This window comes from Lindgomyces ingoldianus (genome assembly GCF_010093535.1).
Source record: "Lindgomyces ingoldianus strain ATCC 200398 unplaced genomic scaffold BDR25scaffold_6, whole genome shotgun sequence".
NCBI lineage: Eukaryota > Fungi > Ascomycota > Dothideomycetes > Pleosporales > Lindgomycetaceae > Lindgomyces > Lindgomyces ingoldianus.
The window spans coordinates 1,832,559-1,848,924 of record NW_022985167.1 but is presented as its reverse complement, the minus strand read 5'-3'; the positions used below and the strand labels follow the sequence as shown (position 1 = coordinate 1,848,924).

The 16,366-nt window shown below is 43.8% G+C and overlaps 5 protein-coding genes across 5 annotated transcripts; 3 read left to right on the top strand and 2 right to left on the bottom strand.

Moving 5' to 3' along the window:
- Positions 1-1,821: 1,821 nt before the first annotated feature.
- On the bottom strand, positions 1,822-4,430 carry BDR25DRAFT_113429 (uncharacterized protein). The gene is made up of 3 exons (XM_033683613.1): positions 4,376-4,430; positions 3,386-4,317; positions 1,822-3,338 (listed from the first exon to the last, which is right to left on the bottom strand). Exons 2-3 carry the CDS (start codon positions 4,248-4,250, stop codon positions 1,903-1,905), a joined length of 2,301 nt encoding a protein of 766 aa, XP_033551835.1. The 5' UTR covers positions 4,251-4,317; positions 4,376-4,430; the 3' UTR covers positions 1,822-1,902.
- A 504-nt stretch (positions 4,431-4,934) lies between these two features.
- BDR25DRAFT_340621 (uncharacterized protein) lies at positions 4,935-8,025 on the top strand (the record flags this gene model as incomplete). The annotated part of the gene is made up of 4 exons (XM_033693525.1): positions 4,935-4,941; positions 5,539-5,726; positions 5,880-7,416; positions 7,469-8,025. 4 exons carry the CDS (start codon positions 4,935-4,937, stop codon positions 8,017-8,019), a joined length of 2,283 nt encoding a protein of 760 aa, XP_033551834.1. The 3' UTR covers positions 8,020-8,025.
- A 338-nt stretch (positions 8,026-8,363) lies between these two features.
- On the bottom strand, positions 8,364-9,444 carry BDR25DRAFT_340620 (uncharacterized protein; the record flags this gene model as incomplete). Its single annotated transcript, XM_033693524.1, has 3 exons — positions 8,919-9,444; positions 8,527-8,853; positions 8,364-8,384 (listed from the first exon to the last, which is right to left on the bottom strand). The coding sequence occupies exons 1-3, from the start codon at positions 9,345-9,347 to the stop codon at positions 8,364-8,366; spliced, it is 777 nt and encodes a 258-aa protein (XP_033551833.1). The 5' UTR covers positions 9,348-9,444.
- A 258-nt stretch (positions 9,445-9,702) lies between these two features.
- On the top strand, positions 9,703-10,488 carry BDR25DRAFT_311370 (uncharacterized protein; the record flags this gene model as incomplete). Its single annotated transcript, XM_033691234.1, has 2 exons — positions 9,703-10,157; positions 10,272-10,488. 2 exons carry the CDS (start codon positions 9,703-9,705, stop codon positions 10,486-10,488), a joined length of 672 nt encoding a protein of 223 aa, XP_033551832.1.
- Positions 10,489-15,209: 4,721 nt separating this feature from the next.
- Positions 15,210-15,850, top strand: BDR25DRAFT_311369 (uncharacterized protein; the record flags this gene model as incomplete). The annotated part of the gene is made up of 4 exons (XM_033691233.1): positions 15,210-15,393; positions 15,457-15,525; positions 15,585-15,660; positions 15,718-15,850. 4 exons carry the CDS (start codon positions 15,210-15,212, stop codon positions 15,848-15,850), a joined length of 462 nt encoding a protein of 153 aa, XP_033551831.1.
- Between the last annotated feature and the right edge of the window lie 516 nt (positions 15,851-16,366).

The window sequence follows — 16,366 nt, the reverse complement described above, 5'->3', positions numbered from 1 at the left end:
TTATAAATAATAAACTAGAATATGTTATAAAAAACATTAAATAAATCTAGTTTAATAAAAAAAATGTATCTATAAATACTTTATAAAATAAACTAGATATAATAAACTGTTATAGGAACCTGCAGAAGCTCTATAAAAGAACTTTACAGTAACCTAATTTTACGCCTAATACCTATCTAAACTAAACCTGTACTCTAATAAAGACAACTTAATGCTAGAACTACTAATGTAAAGGATTCTTTTCTTAATAAAGAGAGGGTACTGTTATAGTATCCTCTCTAGATCCTAGACATAACTATATTAGACGTGTACTAGAGTATTATTAGTGCACGTCTAACATAAACACAACATAATATAGACATAAACTTAAGTATAAACTACTTTAACACTAACTAAACTTAAAATAGGCTTAATTTATACCTAAAGCGCTTAGACTTTTAAGCTAAGTATTTAATTACTAATTTCTTTTTAAACCTTTCTGTTCCTCACACAACGTCTTGTACCTACTATAATACCTTACATAGTAATTAAACTAGACCTCTGTGAAGCTCTATAACCTTACTTGTGCACAATCGTGACATACACCTAAATTTATTAGCTAACTCTGCTGCAGCTGCACTAGCCTCCTACTTTAAAATAATTAAATCCTAAGCTTTTATAGATAATTTACTCTTTCTTACGCAATTTAAGCTTATTTCCTGCCTAAAAGAACGTCGCTGCATAGTTGTGCAGTTAGTGGTTGAAGACGCGTCGCATCGCGAAACATAGTGCTAGTGGCTTGGCGAACCAAACTTTTGTCCTGTAGGTGTAACTTAGGCTTAAATATAATTAAATAAATAATTAATATAATATTATTAAAAAAGTTACTATTAGTAAGAGTAAGTTTTTTAATATAATATAATAGCGTAGGCAAGACAATAGGTCTAAATGCAGTGTAAATCTGCTCAGAGGCATGTAGAAGGGTATAGAGAATTAGAAACCTAGGAATTCTATTAACACCTATAGACCTTGTATAAAAGGATATTAGAAAACTGCTAAGCTAGCTAAGAGAAAAGGTGCAGCTAAATACTTAGAGATAGGGGTAGCGCAGGGGGCAGGGCAGGGTTGGGGCAAATACGCGGAACCTTTGGATGTAGGTTTGTTAGGTAACTTTAAATGGAACAATTTATGCGAATTGTTACAACATCTATTCTTATTAGCTTTGCTATTTGCTTCTCTATTGAAGTCCTGCTGAGCGTTGCGCTCAAATATTGCGATGCCAATCTACCCTAGAATTTAAGGCACGCCTCCTTCTGGGGGAGAGTCTTCGCTATTGTTTTCGACGTTTTCTAAGCAGGTTTGTCAATAGCTGGCACAACTACAATTGTATTCGTACTTCACTCAAGAGGTAAGATAATATACTGCTTGACATGGCTTTTTGATTCAACTTCAGCTTTTTATCAGCACAAGTGTAAGATTATCTAGGTAGGTTCTTTAGGCTTGCGAAAGTTAGTGAGCTATAGGCTAGATTTCCAACCAGTTTCGCGTTTCGGCAAAACGGGAACTTGGTCAGAGACTCGCTGTGAATACCAGATCATAGATCAAGCAGTTAACGATAATAGCGCAAATTGTCATACTCCTCCTTAATCTCTATCTACTACTTAATCGCCACTATCTCATCAGTACTATTCCATTCCCCCTTCATCAATAGATCCCCTAAACCCAACCTGGGGGAGCGCTACCGCGATGCGATAAGCGAGAGTCACGTTCGGCGCCAGCCTCGTGTGTACCGTTTGTTAGATAGTCAAACGAGAACCCACCGCAGATTTTGGTTCCGTATGGATATCCTATAGTAGCAGCGCCTCCGGCCGGAAGTCAAGCTGCTCTATCAGCATACCCTCCGCGAGATCCTGAATAAACAAGCTAATCGCCTATCACCAAGGTCCTGTTTCTTGACGTTCTGTCGAGTATTGATCCATGAGTACTGTTCTTCGACCTACTTGCAAATCTAGCATCTTCTCCACTTGCGATATCTTCTTCGCTCGTAGTCTCTTCTGCCAGCGTTTCAAGATCCATTCTCCTATGATACGGCACTGTCCTTTTTCGTTTGTGACCAGTCAGAAAAACAAAAAGCCCAGTGCCCATCATTTTTAAGACTCCACTTCTTTTTTTGGGTTTGGATGTTTCTGGAATTTTTGAACCAATCGAAGAAATATCTGCAGTTTGGACTTTTTCCTTGGCTGGTGTACGTTTTCCCTTCTTTTTAGATTTCTCCCCTCTCGATTTGGTCGCATCTGACATCACCATACTCCAGCCAATCGCGAACATAATGAAAATAAACAAGACCACATAAAGGAGGGCCAGAAAGCCGTTCCTCGGCCATATGATCACTATCAGGAGGACGACAATCGGAACAGTTTGTCCCAGTTCTATCGCCGAACGTAGAGGCTTTCTTGTATTACGTCGCATTGAAATGTAGCCCCGCCCGACTAAACGCCTCGGCTCGTCCCATCTGATAAATTCATATCGCTCTTCTATAATGTGTATTATCGTGGAACCATAGAAGATCAAACCGGCCATGCCTGCTATAGCGCCCACAATCAGTGCTGTGATGAACATTGTTCGATACGAGAAAAAGCTCTGGACTCCGTTTATCTGAATTCGGGAAACGGGGGCGATGAAAGAAATGCCGGTGATGACAATTCCAAGCCTCCCCAGGATTCCTCCATATTGTGAGAATTGCAAATCAGATTGAATGGCAGTTGAGGTTCGATCTACCAACTCTATAGTACGAAGTAGGTCTGATTTGGAGATAGGAGTAGATAGAGTTCCCCCATGGCACGAATGTATTAACTTGAGTGTATCTTCAAACTCGCACAATTCGATTTGCATGGTGTGAAGCTGCACACTCAAGTTCCTCAGCTGATTTCTCCAGTATCTTAATTGTTTATTTGAAACTTTGGTCTCAATGGAGCTTCTTTGGATCTGGAGAAGAAGATCACGGACAGATTGGAGGAATTCAACCGTATCCAGACGGATTATTTGCATGAGCTCTTTCATGAGGCTCATACCGGAGTCTAAGCCATCTGAATTATATAGGCAGATTTCGAGCCTTTCCAAGGTTTCCTTTGGTAAAGGGATGGAAAACGGGACGAGGTTCTCAATTTTCGTCGCTGTCAGAGGAGTCCCATCGAAAATGTTATTCAATAAATCTCTTGGAGGTCGAGTTATTGAACATGTCTCTTCAATCCATTCGGCAGTCTCGTGCTTAGTTTGGCTGTCGCTTTTGTTATCGTGTTGAACTCCCTCTGTTTCAGAACTTTGGGACCCGTCTGGTCGAGGGTCTAGAAGAATAATGACTGCACATAAAGTAAGTAATTGAGCTATCGAAGTGAGCTAAACGTACCAACAGCGGGACAGTCGTTCTCCTTTGCACAGTAAACCGTAATTCTCTCCTCCCATGCGCTTATGAAACCCGATTCATGGTCTCCTGCTTCATATGAATCGTCGACATTGACTAGGATGTGAATTCTCCGCCGAAAAAGATTAACAAGGGGATAAATATATGCTTCAAACGTAGGAAGACGTCCCCAAAGACCAAATTTAGAGAGGATACCACAAAAATAGCCTTCCTGCTGTTTATCGATAGGTGGATCAAATGCTGGGTCTGTTACCGAACGGAACCATCTCATGGACGCCAATGACTTTTTGATGCAATGCGTATTCTGCGTACTGGATTGTTTGTAGTCATGGAGTAAACTGGAAGATTTGGAACTATTCAGGTGTATCTCAAAGAATTCCGGGTTCATCCAAAAGGCAGAGCCTAACCCATTGATAACAACAGGCGACAAACCCGAAAACAGGAGGAATCGACTGCGGAGGCCCGACGGAGGCAGAAGTTGCGAAAGATTAATCCTCCGACAATTATTGCGATTCTTCGCTCGTTCAGTAAGCATTCCAGGCCGTTTATGTAAAACAGTTGAGAGGTCATAGCAAATTCCCCGTCCATTTGATAGTTTCCCGGCTTTAGTCTGTAACACGGGTTTGAGGTGCGGCATGGATAATTGGCGAACCATGTTTATGTAGCCATCCTCTTCTAATACATCGGTCTCGGCCAGCGAAAGGCTTGAATCTTGGGGGTTTGTTCCGAACTTTGATATTGTGTGTGGTGCATTCGTTTCCAAGTCTATTATGTAAATATTGGACTGAAAATATGCTGAAGGTCGAGATTGGACATGAGCTCCATTTTCATCCGGAAAGATGTCCAACATTTCTTTCACTTGTTTTTCAGTTTCATTGTCCTTCAGCTCGTCGCGGGATTCTGGCCGAGTAGCGCGTCTGCTGTCTCTGATAGATGGGTCTTTGCTCAATGAGAAGGAGTTGCTGCGCTGCGCACCTTCCTGGTGTCTACTCCATATATTTCTTACAGATAGATAACGACTTGGCTTTTTTTCAGCCTTATCAAAAGAGGTCTGGGACGTCATGTTTTCCGTTCTGGGAATGCCCCTTTCTTCCCGAGGGTTGCACTAAGTATTGCTGCTGATTTGCACTTTGGTTGCAACGATGTAGTAGATGTCTCTAGGAAGACATTGAGCCCAACAAGCGTGCGGAGGCTAGTGTATTTGATTCAGGTGGGGAACCGCCTCAAATGCTCCCAAAGCGGATGTTCCCACAAGTGTGATTGGCAAGAATATTGATTGATGCAGCTTGTGCGGCCGGTGCGAAATACTATCTTTGTAAATCACTCCAATGGTAGCTCTGTAGCTATTTAGGAAAAACCTGTCGTATCAGCAGAAGTTGGCCAAGATGGTGTTTATACGTGCTGAATAACACACACCGGCCAAAACAATTTTTGGGAACAGTTCTCATTACGTAAATGATCTGATCGAGGAAATGCAGCTGAATGCAGGCCAAAGCTAGAAGCTAATCATTCCTGGAAGAGGGGACATGATGACATGCATGGTAAGCATGGGCAAGGTTCGGCCAATATTGAAAATATGTCGGTTCCTGTACAAGGATGGCAATTGGTGCCAGGTAATAAAAATGCCAAGTGTGGTCGTGAGGCCATAGTTTTGTCCAATAACACCCGCAAGTCTTTTGTGCCAGCTCCAGATTTGGGATGCAGTGCATTTCAGCTCCAAATCTTCCCCGCGCGTAGTGCCCGCGAAGCAGTGTGATTAAGTCCCCGCCAATGGAATCAAATATTATTATCTTATGGAGCCGAATTACATGTCTCTAGCTCCGCCCTCAGTGGCACTGGCCCCTCACTTGCTACCCACGTCCATGGTAGCTATTCTCGGCACCTCTACCTTCATTACATATTCACGTTTTCATCGGGCTAAATAAATCCCAAATGAAGCGAAATTTATCGGGGCTACGTTCTTAGTATCATTCCTAACCTTTGCTAGCCGTAGACAAAGGCAGCCTTCCCACTAGGGCCTTTGCGCAAACAAAGAAGCACTTGAGCTGTTCGTGCAATGGTTGCTACCACCACACCCGCTTCAATTACCAATGGCGCGTTGCCCGGCGGTTGTTTGTGGAGATGCTAATGACTTGTAGGTCAAGAAAAGGTGGAAACACATCCAAATTGGCACAGGGATGCATTAGGAAGAGTACAAGTGATCAATGAAGAAGACCAACACTTCGACCATTTCCTGCGGCCTGACAGCGGTCGCATAGCGAAACTCGTAGTTCAGACGATAGAAGACATCAATGACCAGTCAGAATGGATCCAGGTTCCACTGATCGTAAGAACGAGGCCCCTAAGCCGGTTGCTAACGTGGAGTTGGCCCGATATGAAGTGTAATAACATCACCATCACCCTAGTCCTCGAAATGGCTGCGAAATGGCTAGTTTCATGCCTTTTTATGTTAATATTGGTAGGCTACCCGTCAGTCCAGATTATGTCTCAAATGCTAACACCAAGAAAGCTAGTTATTCCAATAAACTTTGAAAGCGAAATCAGAAACGGAGGATACTACGACTCGATAAAATATCGGGACTGGGGCTACTGCAAATCAGCCAAGAATCCATGCCATAGCAACCCCGAAGAGCGCAACGAAATAATCTTAAATGAGTTCGAAAATGACATTACGAAGTCGTCGACAGAAAACCGGCCAAGAAACATCGAATGGGCGATTAGTGATAGATATAGAGGAATCGCAATGCGACCTCTTCGCCCTAGAAAGCTGTGTTTCGTGAACCCTAGGGGAGATGGATATAAGGTTGATTCTACTGAAGGTGTGAATGTGGAGTATGTATTCATCTCTTACACCAGAGAGCAATTCTGCGTCAGTTCCGATCCTTACACGGAACTGTGTCAGAGAGATCGAGCAAAACTGGGAAGTTTCGGTGTGGCAGCAGCGCACGCAGCCAATGTTCAGGCTTTCTGGATCGATTTTGAATGCCTCGACCAAGGGGATACTGGTACATCGACTAACGAAGCTGTTGAGACGGCCACAATCTCCTCCGACCGTGGAACAGAGCACACTAGGTCAGGAAATACAGCAAGTAAGCCTGTGAACCTAGAGATTTACAACATTTGCGACATCGTTCGCAGTTGTCATTCTGTTGCTGTAGTTATTGGCCCTCCATTCCACAACAAGAATGGTTCATTTACTGCAAAAGATCGCGCAGGTTGGCTACACACATGGGGATCTCGGTTATGGATCTTGCCGGAATTACTACTAGCTCCCACGGAACACAGATTCAGGATATTCACAGAAACAGTTGACACCGGTGCCGAGTTGGTCGCCAAGCGCAACCTGGCTGAACGGGCATGCGAGGATGCGTTTGATATCAGGCAGCTCATCGACCACTACGAGTCTACCACCCAACTCTCTCAATTGGAATTCATTCCTCTAGCGTTGGAGTGCTTGCAGCGCCGGAGTACGAAAGCAAGAACGCAGGCTGATATCGCACACGCATTCAAGGGCTTGATGCGCCGCCAGACGAGCTATATTGAGAATGAGAGCGGTTTTGAGGCCCTGGCGAGCTGGTCACTAGCTAGCCACAGTGAAAAGCTGCTAGAACGCTTAATCTGCCTTCTTCCGCCAGACCCTTGGGCAGAATGGCATGATATGCACGATGCCTGGAGGATGAATATTTGGGATGTCGAACCTTCATGCCAGGTTGCTGGCATTGTAGACCATAAATCGGTGCTTATAGACGGAGCTTTTGGGGCGTCGATCCAATGGCATCAGCTGGAGGCTGTGGCCATCATCAAGAGGAAGACATTGTGGCGACAAGTTGCCAAATATGTTGTTCGTCTGACTCCGCTTCACTTGGCACTTAGCGTGATGTTAGTCATGACATCCACTACATTGGAGTATCGTTGGCAACACAATAGACATTTACTTGTTGTTGGAACATTCATTCTAGCTAGCTCACTGGCTGTTGTGCTTGGATTGCCTTACTTGCTGCGGGTTTTCTATCGAGGTTGGTGGACGCATCAACTCTATTGTGGCACCTAGCTGACACTTTTCTTTAGGTAAATTCTGGTCTACTCAGGCTTGTCTTTTCGGCATAGAAGGCTCTGTTTCTGACCTGAAAGCAATTGAGAAGGCTCTTTTCGGATTTAGCGAAGGCCGCCTCAAGTGGAGCCCGAATGGAAGCTTACTTTCTCAACATTACCCAAATAGCAAAGGCGAATGCGAAGGCAAGCCTCCTTTGGAAAGCAATATTCGAGCTATCAACAACAGACACCAGGAAAATGGGAAGACGGAAAGTCTCAACAGCAATTCTCAACGACCTGGCCCACAACAAAGGTTATTCACTCTCATTGACACGTACACAATGACGGCAACTAAGTTCTATGCGTATCACCCGCCCACTGTAGCAATTGTCTGCGGACAAGAAGGCGGCATGCAACGCGTGATTCTCTGCTCATATGAATGGAAGACGAGGACGTTCTGTCGAGAGACGGTATTACGAATGAAAACAATCATTCTTGAAAGAATGTTTCGGGTTGATAGTTTTAGGCTAGCATTGAGGAGAGAAATGCCAGTGGCAGCAGATACGCTTTCGCCTACTGGTATTTGAATTTACAAAGCGGAAAATGTTAAAACCGAGAATTTTCTCTCTCTAGGTGTTCCGTACTTTGCACCGTTATGTATGGCTGGCGTATTAAGCAATACACCCGTGTCTCTTCACTATTAACAATTGTCTTCCTAAGGTATCTATTTGGGAATTAGACTAATTCCTGCAATAACGTCGAACCCTTGAGATTCATCGCAATATATCAATATGACTATATAGGAAATAGTATCCAAGATTAAGGAGTCAGACATACTTCAATCGTGCCATTCCATAGCCTGTGTAGGCATCACCCTATCTACAGCTAAGGCTATCTAAGAAGGTGCGACTTTATATTATGATAACAGAGCTTATCCACTTCCAAAAAGCACCTAACACTTGATGGTAATGACAAGGTAGCTAGTAAAGTGCACAAAACATTCTGTTTGTACACGTAACGGAATACAAACTGAGAAAGAGATTTTATCTGGTCTATCCTCTCCGTTTTGGTGTCGTTCTTGCTCTCGCTCTCACCTTTTTGTTCACCTTCCTCCTCTTATTAGCGCTCTTCTCCCCAGAAATCCCAAACTTCTTCCGCCGTAAAGCGGCAAGTCTCTTCTTCTTGACGGACGTATTGATGAATATACCAATTAAAAATGCCAAAAACTCGAACAAGATCGGCCAGGAGCCTACATCAATTAAAGCTTGAGCAAATCCCAAGCAGAACGGCAAGCAAAACCAATAAACGCGTACGGTGGACATGAAGCCAGCCCTTACTGATGCTCTGACCTGGTGGAAAGTCCGAGCACCGGCAATTAATGCTATTGCAACTAGGTAGGTTGCACCCTGGACTAACCGAACCTGAATGCCGATTAGAAACGGAGAGATGGAAACTAAAACGAGGTGGGTGTGGGGTACAAACTCACAATCATGGTTTCCGCCCAGGTAGTCACAGTGTGGCATCTCAGGTCTGTGCATGTAGGAAAGCTCATTCGAATTAGGGGACCCAAAACTTGAACCAACGGAGCACTGATAAACAGTCCATAAAGAGCGGTTTTAGGTACTCGTGAGGTATAGTAGCTACCGTGTTTGCCCTTGTCATGGGCAATCCACGAAGCAAGTAGCTCTTGCATGGCAGCAAGAATCCCCGAAACCGTCATTTTAGCGAGTATTTGCCAGTTGAATTTTCTCGGTTCTGTGAGGCAGGCACATTGATGCGGAAATGGTGGAATAGTGACAGTTTCTGCAGTAGTCGATATTTGCGGTGTAGCAAGACAAGTGTATTGATTACCGTTATGGGCGAGGACTATGGTGGCTTGGAAGATGAGCAAAGTTTGATACAATATTGGCTGCATTTTGGAGATTACAATACTGCTTGGTTCAACGTAGGCCCAAATTGCCTCGAAGCGAAGATAGGGGCTATTCCCAACGTAGTAGTATGATGCATGGGAGGGTAATGAGCAGGCGGCTCACCCGACCCAGGTTTAAGGCTCTTCCTATACTGCCTCTCTGCTGCCAAGAATATTAGCGCAGATAGCTTATCTTAATGTTACAGGCAAGGACTTTGCCCTAGCCTGGGATAAGATCAGACAAGCGAGGGCCGGGACAGAGTGGGTCCCAAGTCGGTGCGGCGAAGCGAGCGTACAAGGGGGGTGCAGGAAAGGGTGAGTAGTGCGGTTTGGCGCACCGCCCGAGAATCGTGAGGCTCCGATGGCGGCCTCCTCTCCAAGACGCGTGCCCATAACACCAACCTCTACGGCCCAACCAGGAGCACCATCGAAAGGCCGCACAAGCAAACCGAGCGCGAAGGTACTGGAAGCCCGGCAGTCGCTAAGGCCACGAACCGCCACACGACGATCAGCGCAGACCGAAGAGCACACCATCGATGTGCAAGCTACTCAGCAAACCGCCCGTCCAACCACCCAGCCAGCCGCACCGCAGGCACCACAGCATGAACTGTCCCCATCCTCAACGGCAGCAAGGCCTGGTCTTCCTGAACGCGAAGGAGGAGATGATTGTTCTAACGAATTGGGCCGGCTCATTGCTAGTCTCACCCAGACGATAGCACAGCAGAGCCGTATCATCACCAGTCAGAGCAGCATCGTTGAGAGTGTCCGGAATGATCTCGCGGACATCAAGTCGGAACAACAGCGCTTTCAAAATCAGTACGCGGAGCTCCAGGAGGTGGTTTTCTCTCTCCAGGCGTAACTTGGCGTCCTTTGCATCTCCCCCATCCACGCCCCCCCACAGACACAGTCCTGGGCATCGGTTGCGTCCAGCGGAGGAGCGGAAGGGCCAAGGACGACTTCCTCGCGCACGACAAGCGGTGGCAATGCGAACCAGGAACATCGCCAATTAGTGATTGATGTCAGCCGGGTGGAGGAACAGACGGCAGAGAAGGTGACCACGACGGATGCAGCCAAACAAATCATCGAGCAAGGCATGCGAAATGCTGAGAGGCTCACTAGAGCTATAATCAAGAACTTCCGCGTATAACGAGCAAACGACAAGGCAAATGTTATCAAGTTCTCAGTCGAGAAGGACAAAGAGGCTGCTTTTCGGAAAACAGCAGAACAACAGATGAATGGCTGGAACCGCACATCCCAGGTGCGAGGCTGGTTGGACCCAAATGGTATCCAGCCAAGGTAGACTGGATCGAAGTTCTGCTAGCTATGGACGTCGAGAGTGGGAAAGTAAGCAAGTCGGCCAAGGAGCGTTTTGGGACAGAAAATGGAGTAGAGGTGTGCACGATGAGATGGCTTGGCCGACCAAGACCCAGCGGGTAGTAGCGATTTCTACAGCCGTTCGAGGACCAACTCAAGCCGGAACATATTCGATGCATCAGCGTATCTTATCCCCGAGCGCGCTGCCAAGTTGCACAATCAGGTGTTGACCATCTTTGAATCTGCTTCAAAGTCTAGCTCCCAGAAGCCAACTCCTTCGGGGAGCTGGTAAAATTATAGGTGCTGCCTGGTAATTCGTACACTTGGATTGTAACTATGCATTTCGCTTAGTAAGGGGCATAGTCTGAAATGAATTTACTATTACCTCAAGAGCCGTGTAGTCTCGTTGTCATCTCTACATACTCATTGAGCTCATCTACCTCCTCTAAAATGTCACCTCTGAGCTGATGTAGATTAAATATGGAAGTGCGCCGTTGTAGTGGGGGTCCCAGGGTGGACCTCGTTCGGGTTCTAGTGAGAGATGAGGGCCTTGGTGTCGTAACTGGTCACATGGGTGTGAACGTCAATCGATTGCCTATGTGAGAATGTGCTGCCAAAGACTCAATAGTAATCTTCCGTGAGGAAACTAGATGCAGGAGAACTGTACCGTGGATTGATGATGAGGACTATCTAGGAGCCTATGGCTTGCTATATAAGGTGGGTTTGTGACTCTGTGATGAGGCAGAGCTACAGAGTTACAGAACCTGTCATGTGACCCGTCACGTGATCATAGAACTTAGCCCCTGTCCCTGATCTCGTTCTCCTTATCTCTTTTGTTCCTTCGCAGGCATTGTCCTGGAATACTGTTCGGCTATTTGTGCCTTCATCTTTACAATGTGCATTCCATAGATTCCTTTGCGCCTGGCTTTGCCCGGACCAGCACTTCACTCAGCGCCGCAGGATTGAAGGGTTGGAAGAACATTCCTCCGGTCCTTTGCGTCACAATAGAAGTGCCAAGGGAGAGCTTAGGAGTGATAACTAGGATAAAGCTGACAGAAATCAGTTCTCCAATACTTCATTGCGTTGTGCAGTCGTCGTCTAGTTCACTATCTAGCAGATGGCAAAACATATTCTCTGTGATTTAGTTATTGTTTAGGACAATTTCTACAAGTATTAAGAGGTTTAGCAACACGTTCAGAGTCTTAATTACAGAAGATAAGCCTAGATAGAATAGTAGCTCACTAGTCCTAGTAGAATTTATAGCTCTGTTATAGATGCTGCTAGTTAAACTTAAGACAGCAACAATAGCTTTTAGAATTTAAAGTACTCTAATTAGTACATTTGTTTTTATAAAATTACTTAATTTTAATCTAAACCTATATAACGTACTTTACAGGCAAGTTACTTACACACCTAAGTTGCTTACTTTTGCTAAGACCCTACTAAACTACTTTTCTTATACTAATGTATTCTTAATAACACTACTTAGATGTGCTAAAAGAACATTAGATATTGCTTACACTTTAAGCTTTTAAATAAAACATAAAACTTTTAAAGAAACATGCTATAGCTATATATAAAGTTTTTTAAAAAATAATAAATAACTATAGCACTAGATAACTTTTATAAGCTAATTCTATAGCTAACTTATAAAAGCTAAGTAATAACAAGAAGTAGGTAATTATTAAGACTATACTTAAGCTATATGCATAAGAATTTTCCTCTTAGATAGTATTTATAGCTAATATAGCTAATTTTTTATACACTAAGTATAATTTAGGCTATATTAGCATAAACTAGCCTAGTATATTTATAAAGTGTTATTTAAAGCTTAAAGTAAAGTTTAAGTATAACTATAACTATATAAAAGCTTTTTATAAAAATTTTAAAGTAATTGAAAGCTAGTTTAGCCTTATTAAGAATATTAAAGCTAAGTATAGCATCTAAAATAATAATATATATAACTTTAATAAAATAAGCTTTATAATAAGCTAGATAGTTACTAACTATACTTATACTTAAAACTTTACTTTAAGCTTTAGATAACACTTTATAAACATAATTAGCTAGTTTATGCTAATATAGCCTAGATTATACTTAGCATGTAAAGAATTAGCTATATTAGCTATAACTACTAGCTAAAAAAAAATTCTTACCTATATAGCTTAAGTATATGCTTAATAATTACTTACTTTTTATTATTACTTAGCTTTTACAAGTTAGCTATAAAAATAGTTTATAAAAGTTATTTAGTATATTAGTTATTTATTATTTTTAAGAAACTTTATATATAGCTATAGTATATTCTTTTAAAAGTGTTATGTTTTATTTAAATGCCTAAAGTGTAAGCTATATCTAATGTTCTTTTAGCATATCTAAGTAGTGTTATTAGAAATGCATTAGTGTAAAAAGAGTAGTTTAGTAGAGTCTTAGTAAAAGTAAGTAACTTAGGTGTGTAAGCAACTCGCCTGTGTACGTTATACACTTATAGAAAAACATAGTATCTATCTTGTGCTCTAACCTTATTAATTAAAATTATGCTTCCCCTACTAGTTTACTCTCACTTCTGTATCTTCTCTTTCTATAGATCACAGCTCTTTTTTCCTATTAGACTCTCAACTGCATCTGTGCAACATTTCCCCTCTCCTTGCTATTCAGCAACTGCTTCACTGCCTAGCTCCCTCTAATTTTCTAGCTGTTTTGTGCGGAAAATAGGACTTTGCTGTCCGTTGGCGGTCTAGCTTATCTAGTCTGTGCCTCTCTTCGATATTGAGTGAGCATCTCCGTTCCTATGTAGGTTTTCCTCTACTTCCCGCCTTTCCCATAGCTGAACAGTATTTCTGGAATCTCTAACCCTTGCATAGGTTTCACCTATGAACTGGCTTTGATGTCCTTTCCCCCCTCATATGACGCCCATCCCCTTCTTCCCCCTGAGATGTCCATGTCCCCTCCTGTAGCTTTACCGTGCATCGGATTGTGTGATGCGTGAGTCTACATGATCCTTTTTATAGTGGCGGTGTCGCATTACTGCGTTCTAAATCAGCGAGGAGAGAAGTACTAGAGCGAGCTTTCTGCATGGCATAAGCTTGTTTGGATACTAGTCTCCTTGCATGATATGAATCCGCGCTGCCATAAATCTGAATCCTAGGCGTGGTCCTAAGTCAATATATCGGCTTCGGCGTTGCCGACGCTCAGAGAGTTATACCGCAATATCCTTGTTTAAATGAGAGCCTTAAATTCTGAAGTGCATTCCAGCCATTCTGACTGGCATAACTTGTAGGCGGTGTCCAACCCGACACTTTATTTCTGCCAGAATAGAGGGTCTGTGTCGGAAGAAGATTTCCTCTGATTAATCAGCCTCACAGAGGCAATTATTTATCAGGTTTCCTCTTGAAGCATGGGTCACTGATGCGACAAAATAGGAATAGTATATTCTACATACTAGAGTGACTCTCTCTACATCCATTCAGACCAACTTTAATGGTTCTAATTATGCAATACTTTAAAGTAATACCATCCCCACTACCCAAACACTCTTCATATTCGTACAGTCAATTATCACGCCCCAGATTTAGCAGTAATATTTTGCTGACAGAAGCTTGGCGCACTCTTTCTTTGTTACACAACCGCTCGTATAAGCCATACGGTCATACTAGGCCGTTCTTGTCTAACTTTCGTACGAGTTAATCAGCTGTCACCTAATAATCAAATAAGACCATGCAACTAGTAAGGCCATTTAATGCTCAGGTCACTTCAGTCAAAGACGTTGAACAGGGGCGATTATCGGTCGGATGCGATCGGAATGGTCATCCTCTTTAGTATGCCGAGTTCTGATTCACCTGATCTCGTATGCGGCTGGTTTTTTAATGAAGAGCAGGTCGCTACCAATAACGGGAGGGCCCATGAAAGATTGCACCAAAATTTCTTCTCTGTGTTAATTCTACGTACAGAGAACTGAGTAGCATCTGCCCGACCCATATGCGAGTTGAGACGAACCAGTCCATCGTTACTCAAAATCCAGCAGAGAACTTCTCTGTGCAACCGAATTTGGCGGAAAATCGTGATTTTGCTGATGGGCCCAGCAAATTTGACCATCATCATGGCGAGAATTGAGCTTAAAGATGTATTGGGACCTGGTTAAAATTACCTCTTCTGGCCGTTTACTAATCGTAGGGAAACTTCTTGTTCATGCACATTTCCCCCAAGTGGAGCTTGATAACTCGTTCAATAGACTCGAGCACTGATCCATGGTTTCTGAACAGTTCGTCCGTGGAATCGCTAGGAAGTCTGTTATATCCAAATGGGAGACAGGGGGTTCAATTAGGCAGGTCCATTGTTCATGTTGCGTGATCTCACGGCTAGAGGCGTTGAATGTTGGCGAAAAAGGAGTTCTGCAAAGTCCCAACATCGGGTGTAATGGGATCATGGAGGTCGAGCTCGATGGTATAAAGAGGGACCATGCCTACTTCACGAATCGATATCCTCGAAGCATAGCAACACAGTCTGATATTCAATCAAACCCTCCTATTAGTCAATCATCCCCTCGAAAGCAACATGAAGGCCTCAATCATCGCATTCACCCTGAGCGTTCTCGCTCCCCTTGTCTCTTCGGTTGCGCTGCCTGAGTCGGAGTACCCGGCTGGAATTACTGCCACCAAGGTTACTAAGTTCGATTATCCTCGCACCGTCGAGAAAAGAGATGGTCTCGAAAAGCGAGCTAACCACGGCGTCTATCTCTGTCAGTGTTATCCCAAACCAGACCACTGATGCACAACACGCTAATGCGATATTTGCTATACAGGCGTGAATGCAAACTTCCCCCAGGACGGCAGCCTTTGTGTGCATATTGTGGCACCAGCGGGAGTCTGCGGTATGTTCACAGCGCTGGTGTAGCAATGGAGTGCCACTGACACGGCATTTTCTCTGTAGTTCCACTCGGCCTCGACTTGGAGGATAAAGTCTCTTCCGTGGGTCCAGATCAGGGAGCATACTGCCGCTTCTTCTTGTTAGTTCTTTCTAGAAATTCATTGATGTTTTGTATGGGCTGCTAACTTTCTTTCAGTGATCGCGGTTGTGTGGACAATAGTGGATCGCGCCACTTCGATACCGTCTTTCCGGGGGTTCCGGATCTCTCCAGGCTTGGAAATGGAGCATCTAATGATCAAATTAGTAGCTATCAGTGTTGGGATATGTAGATGCTGGTGGAGGAAAGTTTCGGGTGCTCTGTTAATGCTAGAAGGTACTGGACATTCGTACGTTCGCCCTTGCAGACAATCAGCTTGCGGAAGGCTCTTCCGCCAGGGTTCCCTCACAAAAAATTCTGCCAAATGTTTCAATGTCGTTAGTCGTTTTGTGGCTTTTATTCTATAGTGCTGGATAGTCGCTCCTTTCAGAAATAATTCAAGTCCAACATTATCACCGGCATTCTTTACGTTAAGTCCCTTTGTGGAAGCCAGTGTTCGGAATCGGCAGGTAGAGCACGTGCAGGCACTGGCTCAAGCTCCCTCAGGCATAAACCTAAGCCTACTCAGGTAAGGCCTTACCTAAAGGGGTAGTTTCAGGTGCCAAGAGGATGCATTGAGGTACCGAAACTGGTGCCCACACAATAATTTAATACCCGTGTCCTTAGGGAAAATGTCTCAAAGGCTGTAATTATCAAACTTAATTAGAGTGGAGATTTTCATAGTGCTGCTCTAACGATTAGCATACCC